Here is a 22,394-nt window from a genome sequence, read left to right as displayed (position 1 = left end):
ATAGGAGTAAGCTTACTTCTTTTTTTTTCAATAAAATACCGTATGAAATGACACCAGATAGCTTCTCTATTGGGATGCTATTTAGGAATTAGCCAGAGAATACGGGACAAAATAAGTACCGATTAATTTCAAAATAGCATTCCTGAAAATGGCTATATGTGCACTTGTCCCATCCAAACATAATACAAATTTTATAAAAACATAAAAGTTCAAAAAAAAAAATCTATAGCAAGTCAAATGAACCGCAAAAGAGGTGGAACGTGGGAATGACCTGTAAACTTGGATCATGTTCGTGAGTATCATAACAGGCTGCCCTGAATTTTAAAAATAATTTAATTAAATTATAAAGGCTACAGATAGGTTAATCAAGCTGACAAAAGTATTGATAATTGACTATTTTAATATACTAATAAACACGTTCAATCTCAGCAAAGAATCAATATTGAGTTATGGGAAAGAAAAAAAAAAGAGAATCATTATAAATTTCAATGGTTGCATCCATAAATTCAACATTGACTAAAAGCAACATACAAGGAAGGAGAGCCGAAAGCAACAGTAAAGTTGTCTTCATGTAACCTATAGGTTATGGGTTCAAGTCGTGAAATCGTCTGTTGTTGCTTGTATTAAATTAGGTTACCTATATCACACCCTTTAGGGTGCGGCCTGGAGCAACGATAAAGTTATCTTCTAGCCGTGAAAGCAGTCACTATTGATGTCACTAGGGTAAACTGTCTACATTACACCCTTTAAGGTATGATCCTTCTCTGACCTATGCATGAAAGCGGGATATTTTGTGCACAAGGCTATCCTTTTACTAAAAGCAACAAACAACCATTCAATATATAAGTGATCTGATTGCATAAATACTTTTTTATACCATCAATGAAATAATTTTTATTTGAAAAAACAAAAGGCCTGATGAGTTTGTTTCTTTGCTTAATTAAACCTAACACATGGTTTTGCTTGATAGAGACCCAAAAAGATTAAAATAGTGAAGTTCTGTTTGCCGTGTGTTGTGAGTGTACGAATACATCCTTCCCTCCAAGAACTTCCCACCTTGCTCTTGGGGAGACTCGAACTCACAACCTCTTGGTTGGAAGTGGAGGTTGCTTACCATCAGAGCAACCCCTCTTGTCTGAATAGCTAGTGAGTTGGTAATAAAAAAGAATGGCAATAATGTTCGGAAGAACAAGTGCAATTTACGCATCTAAAAATTCATAATATTCCATTAACTTCATTATTGCGATTATAATTTATCCTTAATTTGGTAATTAGGTGCTTGGTAATGTATTCTTTGATCATTTTTTATTTTAGTTTTTGATTTTTTGAGTCATTAACCATAAGTAGTCAATTTAAAAAAAAAAAAAAGGAAGTCTGGTGCACTAAGCTCCCGCTATATGCGGGGTCTGGAGAAGGGCCGGACCATAAGAATCTATTGTAAGCAGTCTTATCCTACATTTTTGTAAGAGGTTGTTTCCACAGCTTGAACCAGTGACCTCCTGATCACATGACAGTAACTTTACCAGTTACGCCAAAACTCCCCTTCATAAGTAGTCAATTTAGAGGAACATAAATTTTTCTTACAGTATTAAGTATTCAATTTCATAGAGCTAATTGAAGGATCAAATGTAGAATCTTTGATTTTTCGTGCGTTTAGATATTTACTCCTTTCGTTCATTTTCTATTTATTTATTTTTGACTTTGCACTCCCTTTAGATATTAGAAATGTGTAATATGTATCACTGATTATAAAAAGATTTACAATCTTCATATTTAAGTTGAATATTCAAATTCATTCAAAATAACCACTGCCAACAACAACAACAACCTAGTAAAATCTTACAAGTGGAGTCTGAAAAGGGTAAAGTGTACGCAAACCTTACCCCTAATCCAAGGGGATAGAGAGGCGGTTTCCGATACACCCTCGGCTCAAGGAGAAGCATTCAAAATAACCATTCCCAAGAATTAGTTGCGCGGCCCTAATACCAGTCATTTGACTTATTAATAGCCCGCTTGGCCAAGCTGCAAAAATCAGCTTATTTTGAGAAGTGCTTTTTTCAAAAGTGTTTTTCTCAAAAGTACTTTTGGTGAGAAACAGTTTGTGTTTGGCTAATTAGTTTGAAAAGCACTTCTGAGCAGCAATTAGTGTTTGGCCAAACTTTAAAAAATTGCTTTTAAGTGTATTTTTCTTAAAAGTGCTTTTGGAGAGAAGCTATTTTTTTCTGCTTCTCCTCAAAAGCACTTTTTTTTCCTTCCAAAAACTTGGCCAAACACCTCAATTTTTGGCCAAAAGTGCTTTTGGCCCAAAAAACATTTTTGGCCAAAAATAAGCTTGGCCAAACAGGCTATAAGTTAGAAATAGTTGAGCGTAATATTATAAAAATAACACTAGTTAGTCATTCTAAAGGGTTATTATTTAGAAATTAGCCAATGTCTTGAATTTCAGCTTTTCAGGACAAAAATATTCTTAATTGTTCTGAAGTTAAAATTTTTAGTTTAAAAATTCAAGATAACATAAGTATTGACTAGTCTCTAAATAGCATCTCTGAGAATGGCTATACGTGCACTTCTCCCTTAATATTGGTCATTTTAATGGGCTCATATTCAGAAGATGAGTTGGGCTTAAATATTCGATAACCCGTTCTTAACCCGAATGCGATCCAACATTCCAGCGATTTGTATTACAAAAGATAATTCATTTTATACATCACTCCTTTAATTGAGTCAATTCATTAATTCTCATGTAAACCATCTATGTCCTTTGAAAGCAAATTGTATGTAAAACTGAACTATTTTACATAAAAATTCAAGTTATATACATTTATCAGATTACTTCTATCTGTTGTAGCAGGTAACCTATCTTATTTTCAAGATTATAAGTTCTCACATTTAACGAAGCTTATCTATAGATGATATCCTCTAGATGATGGCCTAGTAATATAAAATATTACTTACACGTACTAATAATGTATATAACTTAAAATCTTTACATAATAATATATGCATGATCATTATGAGGTGATGTATTTCTGTATTTCCCTTAATCCTCAAGTCTCTAACTTCTAAGGCTCCCGTGCACCTGGCCACCAGCATCATTGCTAATGATTTTGCTTCATGTTGTATATAACAAATTATAAGTAAAATGTAATTCCATAAAATTAAGCTGTTATTTATATGAGTGGCTGCTAATTGACAACATGGACTGATTACAAAATTAAGCTATATATATATAGAGAGTTTCAAGCGCGAATTCAGCCGAATTCAGTAATTTTGGTCCAAACTCTATATTTGCCTTTAAAAATGTTTGACTCAAGATATCGAAACTTTTTTGAACAAATCAATCAAAGAAAATGAAGGGGTAAATCTTAGCTAAGCATAATTATCTCTAGAACGAAAGATAGACAAGGAGAGCACGGAGGATAAGAATTTTTTATCTCATCAAGACAAGACCTTAAACAATAATCCTACCAATCGTTTTTTGTAAGCAAGTGTTATAAGTTCAGAAGAATGCCCAGAGCCCTTACAAAGTTGTTTTACGCTCTATATATAAGGGACAAAATCCTTCTAAACCCTAAAAGACAAGTCATAGGGAATATTCGAAAGAATATTCCTAATGTCCCATAATGAGCATGCACTGCTGCAAGAGTCGTACAGTCTCTTGTTCGCCTTTAGGTCGTCCCCTGCAGGATGTCGAGCTACGAGGATCTGGTCGTTTATCGTATTCATCAACGGTCGTGGTTGTTCAAATTTGGACCCATACAAAAAGTTCATTAAATATGTATAAATTATTAATTTAGATCCCAATAATTTAAAAAGAAAGAATCTTGAACCCATTAGCTTCAAGTTCTGACTCCGCCTCTCTCCTTGTACGTCTGGAGTTGATTGATGTTGAACCAGTTTTACCTTACAGATGATATAGTCATAGAACTCGAGCTCATTTTGAACAGGACATATTTGTTATCCTTATCTTATTCAATGTTCACATTTAATTTTAATTCAACTACAATTATATTCTATCTTTAGAAGGGAAATGAATTTTTTTGTATGTATAGCAATACTTTACTATAACAACTAAAAAATATTTGGAACTATTTTTCATATTGTGTTATAATACTTGTTTTCTATACTAATACTTCACTATCAGAACAAACAAGTGTGTTATCGAGAAATTTGACCGTATATTTTATCTTACCCATTCATTCGAATTATAAGGTTTAGAACCCTTGATTCATCCTAAGTCCTAACTCATCGAGAGAAAAAAACAACTTTTTGTTTTCTGTGTGATGGTGGTTGGGAGGGGGAGGACGGATACACTGGGTGTACAAAGAAAACTGGTAAATCGCACCAACCTGATAATTCGAGTCAAACCGAGAAAAAAAATTCGACTATGGTTTAGTTTGATTTGGTTTGGTGTTGGAAAAAAAATATCCGATCATAATTGGTTTGGTTTGGTTTTAACTAAAGAAAGTCAAACCAAAACCAAACCAACCCGACATTACATATATAGAAATTTTAGATATATTTAACATATAAATATACTTATTGTGATGTAATTTATAAAAATTTCTTAAAAATTTTCATAATTTTATCTTTTAATGTATTATTTCAAGGTTGGACTAAGAACTTTTGAATGCTCCAATAAGTTTTATAGCCACTAACATTAGTAAATTAAATAATTCTAACAAAAGCCCAAACCAAAATTAAATCAATACTAATGCTAACAAAAGACATTCAATTCAATACCACGAACGGGAATGTATTGAATATCTATTTTTTGTTTTGCAATAATTTAGACAAAAATGCATAACCTATTTTTATTTTTTCTTTAGCGTTTAGTCATGTAATTAATACTCCCTTATTAATCTACTTATTTTAGCATGACTTAGTACTTTTAGATTATGTTTATTTTTATTATGGCTTTTTAATTAACAATATTTATATTACATAATTTTACTGTCTTTATTGTTGAATATTATAGGATAATGTCATGACACATCTCATATTTTGTATTATTTTCTTGGAAAATATATTATATAGTTGTATCTTACCAAGATTAAAGAAATATTTTGAGCACAATTTATTTCTATGAAGATTTACCGGGAAAAAACCCCGAAAAAATCAGAAAACCCCGAGAAAAACCGAGAGTGAAAAATTCGAGTTTTATTGGGTTGGTTTGGTCTTTAGATTTAATAACCCGACACAATTGGTTTGGTTTGGTAATTGTAAAATCTGAACCAACCCGACCTATGTACACCCCTAGATACATCTTGCGGCAAGTGGTGTCACGTCAATTTCATCGAATATGTATATATAGATAGTATACAAAATAAAAATATTGAATATAAATATAAAACTATCATCGCTTGTTATTATAGTGATTTATTCATTCATTTATTTCTGACACTTACCAAAAAAGAAATCCTACGTGTGGGGAGACAAACTTGCGGCCTCATAGAGTACAATCTTTACAAAAGTCTAAAATTGACAATTTCTTTTTATTTATAACACTTTTTTGGGTAACAAAATTCATGATACTTTCTTCAAATTCTTTTGTAGCTTCAAAACAGTGACATTCAACCTTTAAAATAAAGAGTTTAAGTCTTATGCATTAACGATATCAGAAGTATTTTCATAATTAAAATATATGATCAATATAATTGATATTACTAATTGTAAATTAATACTTAATTGATAAAATGATAATTGACATACAGTAACATATTAAATTATTAATTGTGTTAAAAATATTTATATTATTCATATCTATAACTTAATTTCTAAAACGAAAGTCACGTCATTGTGCAAGAGAAAAGAACAACCAAACTTTTTTAATTCATCAAGAGAAAAAGACAAAGGCATAAAATGTTAATCTCCACTAAAATAGAAAATATCGCCAAAACCACAGAACTACAACTATAGGCCAAATCACATAGTAGAATATATCATTACTATCAATGCGTCTCTTGATTAGACCTAATATCTCGATTAAATATTTACTTTTTTAAAAAAGATATTCAAACCTCAAATTAAATAGCACGAAATCATTATCTCATGTGGAAAATAAAGGAAAATCATAATTACTTATTTGCTGTAATGTAGTTGGATAACCATATTTGTAATTCCCAATGTGAGTAATTATTGTCCTCTCTATAGTTTCTTATTTTATTTTTCACTTTTTCCTTTTCTATTTCATCCTAAGTTGTAATGTAGTTATTTTATTTGTAACTTCCTACCAAACGCTCTCATGCCAGAAAAAGAAAGGGAAAAAAATAAGTGAGTTTTTAATGGCCTCTTATGTTTGTGGCAAGTCCATTTTCATCCCCGTTATATTACCTGAACACATATAATCTTTAAAAATTGCAAAAGTTGAGCATTTTTAGTCTAATTGATGAAAATCCAAAATGAATCATTTAAAACTATGTCATATGTCTTCCATATGACCAATCTAAATAACAAACGTGAATGCGATTTTCTTATCCAGTGCATTTTCTCCTGATTGTAGTTTATTTTTATTACTATAGACTTCTTTTGTATGAACTTTTTTATATTTTGTTGTTAAGTAAAATTTTGGAAGATCTTTATCAGGGTCGTCTTTTACTCTAATCACGTGGAAAGCACATGATATTTGTGCGAGTTTTATGGGTCATATGACTGAAGTGCTCAATTTTTAAAACTTAAAGGACCATATACGCTCAAGATAATAATAATAAGGATGAAAATGACCTAGCTCAAACTTAAGATACTATTTGATTTACAAGTTCAAAAAAAAAGTTATAAAAATAACAGTAATAAATAAAGGAAATTAACGTCCTTGCTTGCCTTCAACGTTCAGCTTACCCACCCTTATGAAAGGTAGATAGACATAAATGATTATATCTTGATTTCTCCTTTTCTTGTTAGGTTCAAAAGGTAAAGAAAAGGAATGACTTCCTTTTAAATCCAATTCTAATAACTACTATAAGACAACACTATTATTTGACTGTCAAAAACACAAATTCCTCAAACTTTTTTATATAAAAAATTCTTCGAAAAACTCGCAGTTGTTATTCATGCATCGGAATCTGCTTACTGTGCAATAGCTCGCAAACTACATAGGAAATGAAAACCGTACTAGAAAAGGTCGGTGTTACGAGCTCTGACTGAAGAGGCTGTTGGTTAGCGGAACCGATCTAACATCTCTCTCACACGTGGAAAACCACTCACACAATTAACTCAGCCAATCATTACCGGCTAATTCCTGAGACTTTTGTCCCTTAACTTTGTGCACTATAAACTGTATAATTAAGCTCGAATGTAACGCCAAAAAAGACAGAAAACAATATAAACCCCCATTACAAATTCCATAACAAAGGCCAATTAGCTAACTTCTCTTGTTTCTTTGCTTTCTTTCTGGTCCTTCCAATGCATGTTGCTTCTCTTTCTGATTCTAAAGTGAGTGTCCTTTTGTTGCCTGTAGTAACATATTTCAAGAAAATATAGGCACTAAAGTGACAAAAAGAGAAAATGTTCAAGTTGCAGAAGCAGAATAACAAGCAGACTAAATCAGGAGAAAGGGTTGATTTCAGATTCTCCAATTTCCAAGCACTTCAGGTACAACTTCACTTCCCTTTTAGACTCTTTAATTAGTATTTGGTCTAAAAGGACAGCCCGGTCTACCAAGCTCCCGTTATGTGCAGGGTCGGGAAGGGCCGGACCACAAGGGTCTATTGTACGACAGTCTTACCTTGCATTTCTGCAAGAGCCTATTTCCACGGGTTGAACCTGTGACGTCATGGTCTCTTTGTTTTATTTTTTCCAGTGCTCTGTTTGTATACTGATATTGATGAATGACTCAATTTGGCTGCTATATTTGCATTTAGCATTTGTTCTTGGAACAAAAAGCTAAAAGTTTTAATCCTGGGATACAAAATTTAGAAAACACTTTACCTCTAGATTCAATATTTGTAACTGACTTAGCTTTCTCTTCTGATATTCTTCTTAATATAATAGTTGCATATTATTATTACTACTTAGGGTATAATTGTTATCTTGGTTTCGGTCTTCTCAGTTTATCTTGTTGTTGTTACTACGTACTGCCTTTACTACTTTCATCCTTTCTTTAGTCGAGCGTCTATCAGAAACAGTCTCTCTGCCCTTCCAGAGTAAGGATAAGGTTGTGTACATCTTACCCTCCCCGGACCCTAATTCTGGGAATTTACTGGGTTTGTTGTTGTTATTGTTGTTGTTGTTATAGCTGCATATTATTGGATTCAAGATTTGTGATTGCATGATGGGAAGCAACAACTTGACACCATAATTATAGTCATATTCGAATAATGTCAAGTATTGAATTTTGAGGGGTTAATCATACTGGGATAGGTTGATTGTTGATGGTTGAGATCAGAATTATTTGTAGGCATTTGGACACTATTTGGTTGAAATTGAAAGAATGAGCATTTGAAGTTGAAGTTGAAAAATGAGTATTTAGAAGTTACTATTAATTAGAACAAGTTCAAATAATAAGATCATGCAATATGACTAAACTCTAGTTTGGAGTTTCGTTTCTAACAGTGCATCGCTTTTCCGTCTTAATTGTGATTCCCTTAATGAGGTATTATGTGTGATTATATGAGGATCATGACTCTCCTACCTTTGGGCTACTTAAAGCTCCTCCGTCAAAACATGGCACTATGGCAGTAACTGAATTACCCTAGAAAGTAAAAATATACTGAAAGGTAGACAAACTTAACAATCGAACTGTTTGATATAATGCTTAAAGAGTCCTATATGCATCTAGTCCATGATGTTTTAGTTGATTCAATGGTACTAAAGAGCTCCATAGTGTGGTGTCATTCAGCTTGTTGATATAATAATATAGCAGCCATTCTGATAGTTTTGATTATGCATGTTGTAATGTGGTATAGGTACCAAAAGGATGGGACAGGCTTTATCTGTCTATAATCTGTGTAGAGACTGGAAAAACAGTAGCAAAGTTGGGAAAAACACTTGTGAAAAATGGAAGTTGTCAATGGCCAGAGACGCTTTTGGAATCGGTTTGGATTTTACAAGATGATTCCTCTCTGGAGCTTGAAGAATCTCTCTACAAGTTTGTTGTTTCAATGGTATGATCGCGAAGTCCTATCTTAAGAAGCTTTAAGATGACTTGCTTATTCAATCTCTTAATCATGCTTTCAACACAGGGCTCTGCTAGATCTGGCATACTTGGAGAGGGAACCATTAATTTGGCATCATATGTTGGTTCAAGATTGTCTTCTCCTGTTTTGCTTCCTTTAAAGAAATGTAATCAGGGCACAACACTACAGGCAAGTCTTATGATTGATAAGTCCTTGATTTATTTCCCCCACCATTTTGTAGTATATTGTAACTAGAAAGTTGGTCCATGTAAAAACTATACCTTATGGGAAGCAGTGGCAATCACTGACACCCATTTGCCGGAAAATTACACTGTTTAGCTTGGTCAAAAATTATTTTTGTGTATATATACTATATGTTATATGTTTATTCTCCTTTTTTCCGTGTGTTTACTTTTTTTTTTATATATATTTTGACATCCGTTAATAAATTTTCTAGCTCCGTCACTGATGGAAAGCACTAAACTCCAGTACCTGGGAACAAATTTCCTCTATGTTATAGTATATTCTTTTTAGAAACTTGGAGCCTTGGACCATGTGAAATGCAGAAAGAGGGCAGCCGGTATACTAAGCTCCTGCTACGTGCGGGGTCCGGGAAGGGCTGAACCACAAGGGTCTATTATACGCAGTCTTACCCTGCATTTCTATAAAAGGCTGTAAATGCAAAATTAGTCAAATAATCTGTTATAGGAACAAACTTCCTCTATATCTAATGCCTCATCACAATAAATTTTCATGTTGTAAGGTGACATTTATCCTTTATGCCTATACTACTAAGATCAATAAACATAAGATGGAATTTCTCCAAACTTTTTGTGTACTGAAATTCTTATCAATCTTGTTTACAGTTGAAAATTCACTGCCTAACACCAAAGAGTAAATTCAGAGATGAATCAAAATCCTCAGTTTCCAATATGAAAGAGCAGGATCTTGATCATGATATTACCAGTAAATCGAATGAGTCTGATAACTTATCTGCTGGGAGTGATGGACTTCAGTTTACTCAAGATATAGGCTCTAACTCGGGTCCAAGCAAATTCGAGATCAAGGTACTGATGCAACTTAATCCACTTTTACTGTTCCATTACCAGTAAACTTGACTACTTAGTTTTACCAAGAAGTTATATTTCCATCTTATTTAGCATGCTCTTTTGTCCCTTAGATTATAGTAATGCGCCAATTTGTTGCATAGGCCTTCTTAGGCTGGATAAAATGCAATCATATGAACCACCGACCTCAGACTCCACTTATGGGATTACGGCTGAGTTTGTTGTTGTTGTTGTCGCCAATTTGTAGCATATGCCTTCTTAGGCTGGCTAAAATGCTACCATATGGACTATTGACCCCAGACTTCATTTGTGGGATTACACTGGGTTTGTTGTTGTTGTTGTCGCCAAATTGTAGCATATGCCTTCTTAGGCTGGCTAAAATGCAACCATATGAACCGTTGACCCCAGACTCCACTTGTGGGATTACACTGAGTTTGTTGTTGTTGTTGTCGCCAATTTGTAGCATATGCCTTCTTAGGCAGGCTAAAATGCAACCATATAGACCATTGACCCTAGATTCCACTCGCGGGATTACACTGAGTTTGTTGTTGTTGTTGTTGTCGCCAATTTGTAGCATATGCCTTCTTTGGCTGTCTAAAATGCAACCATATGGAGCATTGACTCCAGACTCCACTTGTGGGATTACACTGGGTTTGTTGTTGTTGTCGTCGCCAATTTGTGGATGGACCATTGACCCAGACTCCACTTGTGGGATTACACTGGGTTTGTTGTTGTTGTCGCCGCCAATTTGTAGCATATGCCTTCTTAGGCTGGCTAAAATGCAACCATATGGACCGTTGACCCCAGACTCCACTTGTGGGATTACACTGAGTTTGTTGTTGTTGTTGTCGCCAATTTGTAGCATATGCCTTCTTAGGCTGGCTAAAATGCAACTATATGAACCATTGTGGGCTAAACAGAAACTTTAGACATTCTAATTTCTGCTGTGTCGTACTGAACTCAGCTTTAAGTAGTTAATTCTCTTCCTATTTCAGTGTCCTATGTGGTTGATTAACTCTTGTTTTCATTTCAGGAGAGAAGTTTCTCGGTATCTGGATCGAATAACAGCTTTATCTCAGCTGAGAGCTTTACCCGAAAAGTAAAATTTCCCTCTACATATCACTTAAAGAGTGAAGGATCCAATCACACAGGCAAACAAGTTAGAGCAAATCCTGATATCGACAATCATTTTGTTTCAGACCAATCATCCTATAATACAAAAGCCACAGGTTCAATGGAGAATCTGCAGAATAACAGAAAAGATTTCACAGCGTCTTCTCTAACGAATTCCAGCTCTTCGAGGAACATTCTAGAAGCTGCAGAAGATACAATTGAAGAACTCCGGATAGAAGCAAAGATGTGGGAGAGAAATGCACGGAAACTAATGCTCGATTTGGACATACTGAGAGAGGAATTCTCTGCTCAGTCGAAAAAGCAAGCCGACTTGGTTATGGATCTCTCAGCTGCCTATTCTGATCAAGGTAGCTTGAAAAAAGAGATTGAGAATCTGAAACTAATGTTGGAGGAGTCGACAGCAAAACACACTGCAACGGCGGAGGATTCAGTATTTCAATCAAAAAGTCAGAATCATATCCAAGAGGAACTTGAAAATGAAATAAGACATCAGCAAGAGTTGAATGCCAGTTTAGCCTTACAACTGAAAGGAAGTCAAGAGTCAAATATCGAGCTGCTCTCGCTTCTTCAGGAGCTAGAAGAAACTATAGAACAGCAGAAAGTGGAGATAGAGAAATTTTCATCTCTGCATCTGAGGTTAACTGACATGAAAAATTCCGCCACAGCAGATTCGCAAGGTAAAGCCAATTTCTCGGTCCAGTTCCAAGAACAGGAAGAATCGGAAGAGACATTGCGAAGCAGCGTCCAATCCCTCACAAAAGCATTACAAGACAAAAATCATGAGCTCGAGAGTGAACGAATAATGAGTAGAGACATTGAAGCATTACGAGAGAAAGTGCAGGAACTAGAGAGGGATTGTGCTGAGCTTACTCAGGAAAACCTGGACCTGTTAATCAAGTTTAAGGAGTCCAATAATGAAATCCCGAGGGGAACAACTGAATCATTTGAAACTGAGAAGAGTGATATCACGTCCCATATTCACTATGACAAAGAAAATCTTGATAGCACACTGACACCCGTGGAAAAAGTTGGTGAAAATGAAAACTCAGAACACTTCAGTAAATTAGTGAAGCAGCTTGAAGTAGCTTTTCACCTTCTAAAAAGACCGTGGTATGAACTTTCTTCCCGTGTAAGTGATCAGTGCCAAAGTCATCTGGATAACTTGGCAAATTTGAGCGAGAACAGTGAAAGCTCTCCCAAGGTATTGGCGAGCTATATCCTTACAAATATGTTTGAGCTGAACCATCTCTTAGAAACTAGAATTGTCGAGTACGAGGAACTTCTTAAACAGCATGAAGAGGAGATCCAGGAGAGAAATAATTCTGTTGCAGAAGCTAAAAGAAAGCTGGAAGATTACACTCTTGAGTTTCAAGCTCATGAAAGCTCAAAGGCAGAACTACAAGTTCAATATTCAAGCCTACTAAAGGAGTTGGATCAGAAAATATCCGAGTTAGATAAGTTACAAGCTGACTTACAGACAAAGGAAGAGGAGACGAACCGTCTTTCGGAGCATCAAAGAGAACTAGAAGCTAAAGTTACTGATCTTCAAAAGGAGAAGGATGCGCAAGTTTCGGAGAACAAGCTTCTGGAAGGGAAATTAACACAGCTCGAAAGTGAAAACGATATATTGAAAGAGAAGAATGAAAATATGGAAGCACATAGGCTCATGACAGTCGAGAGAGAATCGCGTCAATCAGAATTAGAAGAATCAAGGACTAATGTAATGAATCTTCAAGAAGAAATTGGGAAGTTGGAGAGCGAGATGAAAACTAACATTGCTGATCTCAAAGAAGAATTAGAAGACATGCAGATCCTATGGTCACAAGCTCGAGAAGAATGTGGACATCTCACAAATGAGAACGAAAAGTTACAAGAATCTTTGCAGAATCTTCTTGAAGAGTACAAGACTGTTCAGCACTCAAATTCGGAAATGGAAAGAGAGAACTTGGAACTGCACGAGCGTCATTTGCACCTAGAAGCTCAACTTCACGAATCGCAGAAAAGGTCGTCTAATAGCTTGATAAAGGTTAAAGCTCTAGAAGAAAATCTCAATTCAATGTGGAAAGATTTTTCCTTGGAAGAAGAGAGACTGAATGCTGAACTTAATGAACTCATTCAAGAGAACAAGAAGGAAATTGAGAAACTTGTGCAACAAGAAAGTTTGTCTAATCAAAGGTATTCAGAGAAGTCGACGGAAGTTAAGAGCCTCAAGAAAGAGGTAGAACAACTAACTAAGCAAATTTCTGAAATGGATGAGGAAAGGAGATTAGCTTCTGATGCTGTTAATGAAGTTTCCAGTTTGCGCGCTAATAACGCGATGCTGGTATCTGCACTTGAAGATGTTCAATCAAAATTTACATTGACTGAGAAGGAGCTCAGTAATGTAAGAATAGAGTCTGAGTTGAAGATCCAAGATTCAAGACGAAGTTTTGAGAAGTTGACGGTTGACCATGAAAAGATTTTGAAACTTCTGCCGAATTATAGGGCAAATGAGGAAAAGCTCAAGACAGCGATTAATGACCTTGAGTTGCAGCTCACTCTTTCGCGCTATGAACACCAAAAGCTTCATGAAGAGAGTGCTAATCTTAAATGTCAGTTGCAAAAAACAAAGGAACTTCAGGAAGACGTCGACTATCTGAAGAGCGAGCTGAAGGAATGTAGGTCTGAAAAGGAAAAGTTAGAAGCATCACAGAATATTATATCCGTAGATTATGAAAAAATGAAGGCCGAGAAGGCCTCTTCTGCCGGTAAGATCTCCGATTTTCAAAAAATCTTGGCTGAGTTGGAGAACAGCAATAAAAACAGAATTTGCTTGGAACAAAAACTTGAGCAAATGGAAAGTGATTTAACCGAAAAGGAGAAATTCTGCGCACAAGTGGCTGGTTTGAAAAATGAGCTTAGCGAAACTAAGAGAGAAAATGATCAATATCAGCAGAAAATACATAAGATGAAGGAGGAGAAGGATAACTTCTTGAGAAAAGTTCAAGCACTTGAAGCAGAAGTGAAAATGATGGAGGAGGAGAAAAAACTATATGCTAAAAAGGTTAGCTTATTATGAAATTCTTTCATATTGTTTTACTACAGTCAATCCTCTCTATAACAGCCTCGTTTGTTCCGATATTTTTTGGATGTTGTAGTGAAGTGTTGTTATAGAGGACATATATTACAACATAACATAAAAATCGGTCCCCAAAAAAGCTTGGCTTTTATAGTGAATGGTTGTTATATAGAGATGTTGTTATAGAGAGGTCGGACTTAACTTAAATTCTGTTGAATGACAAAACTTCATGTTCTATGCAGTTTGAACAGAACAATACTCCAAAGAGCACCAATAAGTACACTAACTTCAATAGAGTACATCAAAAGCTTAATCAGTCGCAAGAACTTCTGGTGGATCGACTTCATTCAGATCGGAAGTATAGCGAATCAGAGGTCTTTTAAGTTTCTAATTTTCCCTTTCAAATGCTTAACTCCGTGGTTGCACTTGTAATATATACTTTTGCTAATCCAGGGTGAAAATGGTTCCGCCGATGGAATTGCTTATTCTGCGGAAGTCGATTTTTTGGCTAGAATACAGTTGCTTGAGAACAAGCTTGCTGAAGCATTAGAGGCAAATAAGAAGTACAAAATTCAGCTTCAAAGGTAGGTGTTAGATACTTATAACTCCGAATTTTACATTTATATTTAATATCATATACTAAAGCTTTGCAACCACGTCCTTTGTTTTTGTAAATTGCTATTGAAATCGTTGCTCACTGATTGTTACTATTTGATGCTATTTTTTCTCCCCTTTTACTAGACATTGTTGCTCCCTCATGGTTACTATTTGATGCTACTTTTTCTCCTCTTTGCTTATCGCCTTTCCCCCCCCCCCCCTCTTTCCTTCTCTTCTTCTCCCCTATTCTTCCTTTCCACCTTTTCTTGAGCTGAGTGTTTATCGAAAACAGCCTCTCTACCTCTCCAGATAGGGGTAAGATCTGCGTACTCACTACCTTACTAGACCCCACCTGTGGGATTATACTGGGTATGTTGTTGTTGTTGTATACTAAAGCTTTGCATTCAAAGTACAATCATTCAATCCTGTTTATTAAAACTGCGACAAAGTAGCATATAGTTATGGAACATAAAGGGCCAGTTTTACATTGAAAATGATATCTGTTTGACAATGCAAATTTCGAAAGAGCTCTATACTTTTCGCTGATCAAAAAGATTAAACTTATACGCATGTTGAACTAGGATAATCAACCTTTTCTTACCTTTCGAAATATTTATCAAGTGATCCATCATCTCAATATAGAACTTAGGATTTCTGCGACGTATTGCAAGGCAAAGTAAATAGATAGCGAATACAACACATTCACAAAGCGAAGATAATACAACTACTGCATTCTTGAAGCAAGTGTCAATGTAGTGTATAATGTCCAAGTTTATTTGTTATTGTAATGGTATAATAGGTAGTGATTTTATGATGCTGCTATATTTGTTTACATGTGTAGGCTTAAGACCGAGGAACGAAAAGGGCATTCACCTTCTTCCAGGAAACCAGACGGGGACAGCGAAATGGTGAAAAGGTTTGAACGTACGAAGACTTCACTAGAAACGGAATTAAAAGACATTCGAGAGCGTTACTTTCAAATGAGTCTTAAATATGCTGAAGTTGAAGCACAAAGAGAGGATCTTGTTATGAAACTAAAGGCAGCTAAGAGTGGAAAGAGGTGGTTTTCTTGAATCTCGCTAGCATTTTTGTGGAGTTTTCATCCTAACCTTAGGTAAACTGGTCCATTGTTTGATCTAGCACATATATTATTATTGTAATTTATTGTCAAAATAACTGAAACAAGCTATAGACAATAAAGAATTAGACCAAATAAAAGGAGCATATGCTATAAAATGGAGTGACTAAGCTAGACAAGAAACTACACTAACAAAATTGTGTTATTTATTCGAAGATATGGCAGTGGCAAGGCCTTTTTGCCTTTGAATGTTTGTGTTTGCATTGTTATTCAAAGACAATATTTTGTTTATAAAGCAGATAAGGAAAACACAGTCAACAGCCAATTAGTTATTTACTTCTTAGTTTGTGAAAAAACTTTTTATGGACATACTTAGCTTCAGGGCGGATCCACCGTGATATTATCGGGTTCATCTGAACCAGTACTTTTGACGCAAAGCATAAATTTATATATAAGAATTCGCTATAGTTATAATAAACAGTAGATATGAACTCATAACTCTAAAATATAATGAGTTCAATGCTAAAAATATTAAAAGTTGAACCCATAGAGTTTAAATCTTGAATCCGCCTCTGCTTAGCTTCCTTTTTCTAAAAATTTCTAAATTTGTTCATGTCATCCTTGTGTTCGAGTCATACCAATCTTCTCTTTTGCGTTCCAAGATTTATACCTCCTTTTCCAATCCTTATTCATCTACCGTTTTATAACCTTAATTTGCTCTCTATTATAGTTTGGAGCATTGTTTCTTTTTATGTTTCATGTGGTTTTTGTATATGTTGTCTGAACATATGATTCCACTTTCTATGTACATACGTTGTTTGTGGTTAAGAATCTAGCATGTGGCATTAAAGAAGGCATATCCTCTAAATACAATTCAAAATCTAATTAAAATCTAATTATTGGGACAATTCAGATACCATCTTTCGCTTAGATGTTCTTATAACTTGATAGTTGGTGTTAATGCGTGTTGTTACTGCTTCTTTTTTCATCTCTTTTTGAGCCGAGGCTCTACCAGAAACCGCCTCTCTACCGTCTCAAGATAGGAGTAAGGTCCACATTACCCCCAAATCCTACTTGTGAGATTCAACTGGGCTTGTTGTTGTTGTTGTTGTAATTTCAGAGATTCGTTTCGTAATATTAACCGAGCAGGGGCGGAGGCACAAGCCAAGCTACAGGTTCGGCTGAACCCAATAGTTTTTGCTTAAACAATGTATTTGATGTTTAAACTTCATTAAATATGTACAAATATAAAATTTATAACCCAGTCACTAACACTTGAAATCGTTGTTCTAAAACTCTGAACCTATAAGGTCGAAATCTGGCTCCGCCTCTGTTAAACCGAGGTCTAAGTCGCAGGTTTCATATTAGCCAAGTTAAATTCATGTTGTCTAGTACACCACTGAAAGGAAAAAGAAAGAATGAGAGAAGCTTACCAAAAATGAGTGAATATGCCAATGAAGGTGCTGAATTGTATGCTGGCTATTAATGACAGGATTTAGCCATAAGTACAACGCAAACCAAAAAAATAATTATGAAAAAGAAGATACTGAGTGAACAAAAACAAGAAAAAGCAGTGGATGTTGGAAGACAGCCACACATAAGTATAAAATATAGTGTGGGAACCAACAAGATTTGGTCACTCGTGTACGCAGAACTTTTTGTAAGCGATGTCGTCGTATTTATATTCAAAAAAGTATTATTTAATATATCAATTTTCCCACAAGTTGAAAGTTTTGGTCCAATGATTTAGTTGAATATTATTGCAAAGGGAGGTGTAGGTTTAATTTTCCTTGGCCTCAAATTTTTAACAAAAATGCTCGCTCAAAGATCTTCAAAAAGTAAAATGTCTCGGTCCAGATTTGAATCTTACGACTTTTGCAAGCCCAAATATGAGCTTGACCAGCGGACGAAGAAGTACTCTTCAAGAAGCGATGTCATTACTATATATTGTTTCAATTCTGCATAATATTAGTATAAACATTTAATATTTTTTCCTGGCGAAGCGGTGTCGGATGACACTGCTTTCACCCATGTGCATCCGCCCTTGATTGTGGTGGAGTGGTAAGTATTCCTTCCTCCTTAACCAGAGGTCTCGGATTCGAGCTTTAGGTACGGAGTCTAAGTATGGAGTCGCCTTTCTAACGGAGTGCTTTAAGCCCTCCCTCCCCGAATGTGGGACTTTCAGGCGCGAATCCAAATTTAATGAGAACAAATTTAATGAGACTCCAATACAGATACCGAATATGAGGTGAGAAACCAGAAAAAATAAAAAATAGTAGTGTGGGAATATTTGACTAATTTGCTTTTGGCATCAGGTATCATTCTCTTATGCTCTATAAAAGCTTCCATTGTTAGGTCATCAAACCTTCTTGACAGGGAGCACATTATATTTTAATACGTCTATCCCATCTGAATTCGAATTAATCGGGCTAATAAGTTTCAAATATTAAATGCCTAAAGAAGAAAAAAAGGTCATGAAGCCATATATACATGACCTTGAGTTCTAAAATAATCCAAGTTATCAATATTGAAACCTAAAATGTTTGCATTTTTTCACTAAATTTTCATGACTATGTGTATATATGATATAGCTATTACTAATAGAAATTCGGCAAAAATCGTCCGATCATTATCGATAAAATCTGTCGGAAGCAGAACTGACCGCAAAACCGTCCAAAGTCGATCGGAAAAGGCTAATATATGTTAAATATGTAAAAGAAAATCAGTTTATCAAAAGTAATAATTTTAAAAAAACTACTAGTTATTTGTGTGTGGTCTAGGTATGTATTTCTGATTTAAAACTAACAAACACGGGATGTCTAAGATTTTTCCAATGTAAATAAGTTAAATTCTATAATAAACATTATTTGATCTATAAATAAATAAAAATATTGACCTAGTAGCCATTGGCTAAATGTACCACATGAGTCATCAAAAGATCAAGATCCTTCCTAGAAAGAGCATTACGCAATCAAATTAAAGTATATTAGTACAAGCTTCCAAGGTAGTACAAACTGATAATAGTACTGCTTGTGTCACCTTAGAAAGCGTTTTAAATTCTATTCAAGATTTAGATAAAGACACATACATAATCAAGTCATCTATAAGGTAACTACACGTTAATCTCTCTCATACACCGGGAGAGTTTAAATTCTATGCACTAACAATATAAAAAATATTAACACAATCAGATTACTTCATAAATAATTCCAGATAAATTCTCTTGATAACATTAACTGGTAAAAATAATAATTAACTTGTTATCACATGTTAAAATTTATTGATAATGTAAAAAAAAAAAAAAAAATTGTCAGTACACATGACTTAAATCAAGCAAAAGACTAAATGGTGCATATTTTTAATTAGAATTCAAGCAAAACACCTCTACTATTTTCTTTCTTTAGTGAGAGTTACTAAATATATATTTTCTTTTTTGTTTAATTAACCATCTGGCTAATTTTGATTTGTAATCACATAAAGATGGCAGATTAAAGCGGGAAATACTCTCTATCAAATTTGTCTGTTCTCAAAGTTCGTATTCGAAATCTCTCATTAAAAATAAGTACTGTAGCACATTTGTCACACCACACTCCGTTGGTAATATTTCTAATACTTAGGTGTACATGTCATAGTTTGGAGAATCACTTTGCCTGAAAAACCTAATTCATGAGAGTTTTTCCAAAATTCTGCCATGTGAATGATGATTTCATGATCAAATATAATAAATTAAACTTCAAAACTTGTACGTTGTTTATATAATTAAAATACTAGCTACAAAAAGTAAAGCATGAGAATATAAAAATCAAAGGTCAGAAAGGAATATAAGGCCATTAAAAGAAATAACATATATGATGTAAGATCAGTGGAGAAGGTACCAATGGCATATCCCTTATTAGATTCTTAACTTGCCAACTCAACCCTCCATTTTTACTCTTTTTTCCTACTTTCGTTTTTCCTTCTCCTTTACCCAAAATTCATCACATTCTCCCTACTTAAGTCATTACCTCACTCATATTTTGTCTTCATAAAAACATCACCAATTTATAAGACCTCTAAGCTAGTTTTCTTGGTTAGCAACCTCTCTTTTATCGAGATTTTTCGATGGAGGAAGACGAAAAACTCTTATGTAAACGGAAAAGACTGGAACCATCAAATGAAGTAAACAGAAAAGACTGGAACCGTCAGCTGAAGATAATGAAAGGGTGGCGGCAAAAGATGGTGCTTGTTTTCTAAGCATGCATGTTGGTAAGGTAATTGCATGCCTTGTTTATGGTGATGGTTTTCTTGTCAAAATTAAGGGCAACTTCTAATCCTTTGGCATTTGGAGTCTTTTGATGGGCTCTAGGAATTGAATTATAGTTTTTTAATATTTAAAGAAAAAGAGAGAGAGAATATATTAATCTTAAAGGCAAGGCAGATTATTTGTTAATTATCCTGTCCTTACTTAGTTCTTATTGAGTATTTTATTAAATCTTGTGTGTGTTTGTAAGTTACTTAATGAAAAAACCTTGTTTTATGTATTAGGCCTATGGCCAGAATAATGATCTAGTGGTTGTATCAATAATGTCTTACTGTTGTTTGTTTAGAGCAATATGTTTCCTACGTGAAACTGCATTTATGAAGCTTATAATATATTTAATTTGTGTTTTGAGCTGACTTATGAATGGTTGATTAGTCAATTGGATGCATTATAATTTATAAATATTAGTTGAAATGTTATGTCATGCATAAAGAGGACATATATATATATAATCTTGTTTGAAAAAGAAAGGGTTGATATATACTTATTCCCTTCTCTCCTTATGACAATTGTTTATACTCTCTTCCATCATGTAATGATCAGTGGCAGATCTAGAGTTTAAGATACGGGTATTCAGGAACGCCGTAACTTTAGCATATACCTTGTGTATGTATTGAAAAAAATCATTAAATATTCATTCGAAGTTTTAAATAATTTACTTATCAAAGGTTGTAAGGACGGATTGCTCTATATTCAGTCACACCACTGTGATTCCGAAGCGATCTTCTTCTAGTTGCGGGACGAAATCCTACCGCCAATTGCTAGCTCTGAATAACTAAATATTAATTGTGAACCTAGTTATTAACATGACATTGTTGACATCACTATAGGAACCCATAATCTTTAAATCATGGATCGGCTTTTTGATCATGATCGTGAGTTGTTTCCTCTAAAAATTAAAATGGCCTCTTTTTTTTTATTTTGGCATATTTTAATATATTACACATATAAAAATACTAGCTATAGCACATATATATATATATATATATATATATATATAAAAAAAAAAAAAGAGTTGCATACATATATCTTATGATAAGAGTGGTAGTGTACTTTATTTTTTCCCATCATGATGTAATAAATCCAAATTCATTGTGTTTAAAGGATCTTATAACGTTTTATTTCCTTTATCCTATAAGTAAGAGGCATCGTTCATAAATAAGTTGCAATAACGATCTCAGCAAAAAAAAGATGCAGTTATTCGTTAGCTCGTTATTTAAATAGACAATTACAGAATAAATTCATACCTTTGAAATTATACTAGTTTGTACACGTTGTTACATCAAAAAGTAATTCTCTCACTTGATAACCAAACAGCAATTTCAAAGAACAGAATTGGTGAACCATTGAGCCACAAGACCCTAGGGAAAATTAGGCGACACATTAAATATATACACTATATTTACTATTTGTAGTTATACTTTCAACAAATATTGCTATATTTGAATTTTATAGCAAATCCACAAAACAAGAGATCAGTTGTTTTGAACTGAAACAGGAGAGCAACAAGCTCTCGTAGCTTAGTTGGTTAGAGCGCTTGCTTAGTAAGCGGAGGTCTTGAATTAGACTCTAAGCAAAAGCATTTTACTTTTCTGCATTTCGCGTTGAGCTCAACGAATACAGTCGATACAGGTTGTATCACACCCTTGTATCTAGGGTTGTTTATCGGGCGGATCAGGTGGTTATTTACGCTTAACGGTTCGGCTTATTGGTTATCAGCTTTTAAATACATTAATCTGCTAGCCACCCGATAAGATATCAGACCGATTGGTATGGATTTAATTATTATCGGGCGGTTTATCGGCCAATTTAAATCTGTATTACGAAGGCCTATTTTCGCAACATACTGATACAAACAATCTGAGGCATATTTAAAGGTACCATCATTCTGCTTAAATTCTACTCGGTCTAACAACTAGGTGCTGCTAATGTATACTAACTTCAACTCATGTTCATATAGCTAAATGGTTTGTAAAAATACATATGCTTATACTAATTTCAAGAAAGATTTACGCCCAACTTCTAGAAATCTAAAGCATACTTAAGG

General features: G+C 34.3%; 1 protein-coding gene across 1 annotated transcript; it reads left to right on the top strand.

The window, feature by feature from the left end:
• Positions 1–7,441: 7,441 nt before the first annotated feature.
• On the top strand, positions 7,442–16,299 carry LOC104229381 (intracellular protein transport protein USO1-like). The gene is made up of 8 exons (XM_009782024.2): positions 7,442–7,590; positions 8,904–9,101; positions 9,180–9,302; positions 9,980–10,180; positions 11,214–14,357; positions 14,615–14,746; positions 14,826–14,956; positions 15,811–16,299. The coding sequence occupies exons 1-8, from the start codon at positions 7,504–7,506 to the stop codon at positions 16,040–16,042; spliced, it is 4,248 nt and encodes a 1,415-aa protein (XP_009780326.1). The 5' UTR covers positions 7,442–7,503; the 3' UTR covers positions 16,043–16,299.
• Positions 16,300–22,394: the final 6,095 nt, after the last annotated feature.

Source organism: Nicotiana sylvestris, chromosome 7, assembly GCF_000393655.2.
Source record: "Nicotiana sylvestris chromosome 7, ASM39365v2, whole genome shotgun sequence".
NCBI classification, from domain to species: domain Eukaryota; kingdom Viridiplantae; phylum Streptophyta; class Magnoliopsida; order Solanales; family Solanaceae; genus Nicotiana; species Nicotiana sylvestris.
Note: the sequence above shows the minus strand (reverse complement) of the source record. Positions and strands in the feature narration are given on the sequence as shown.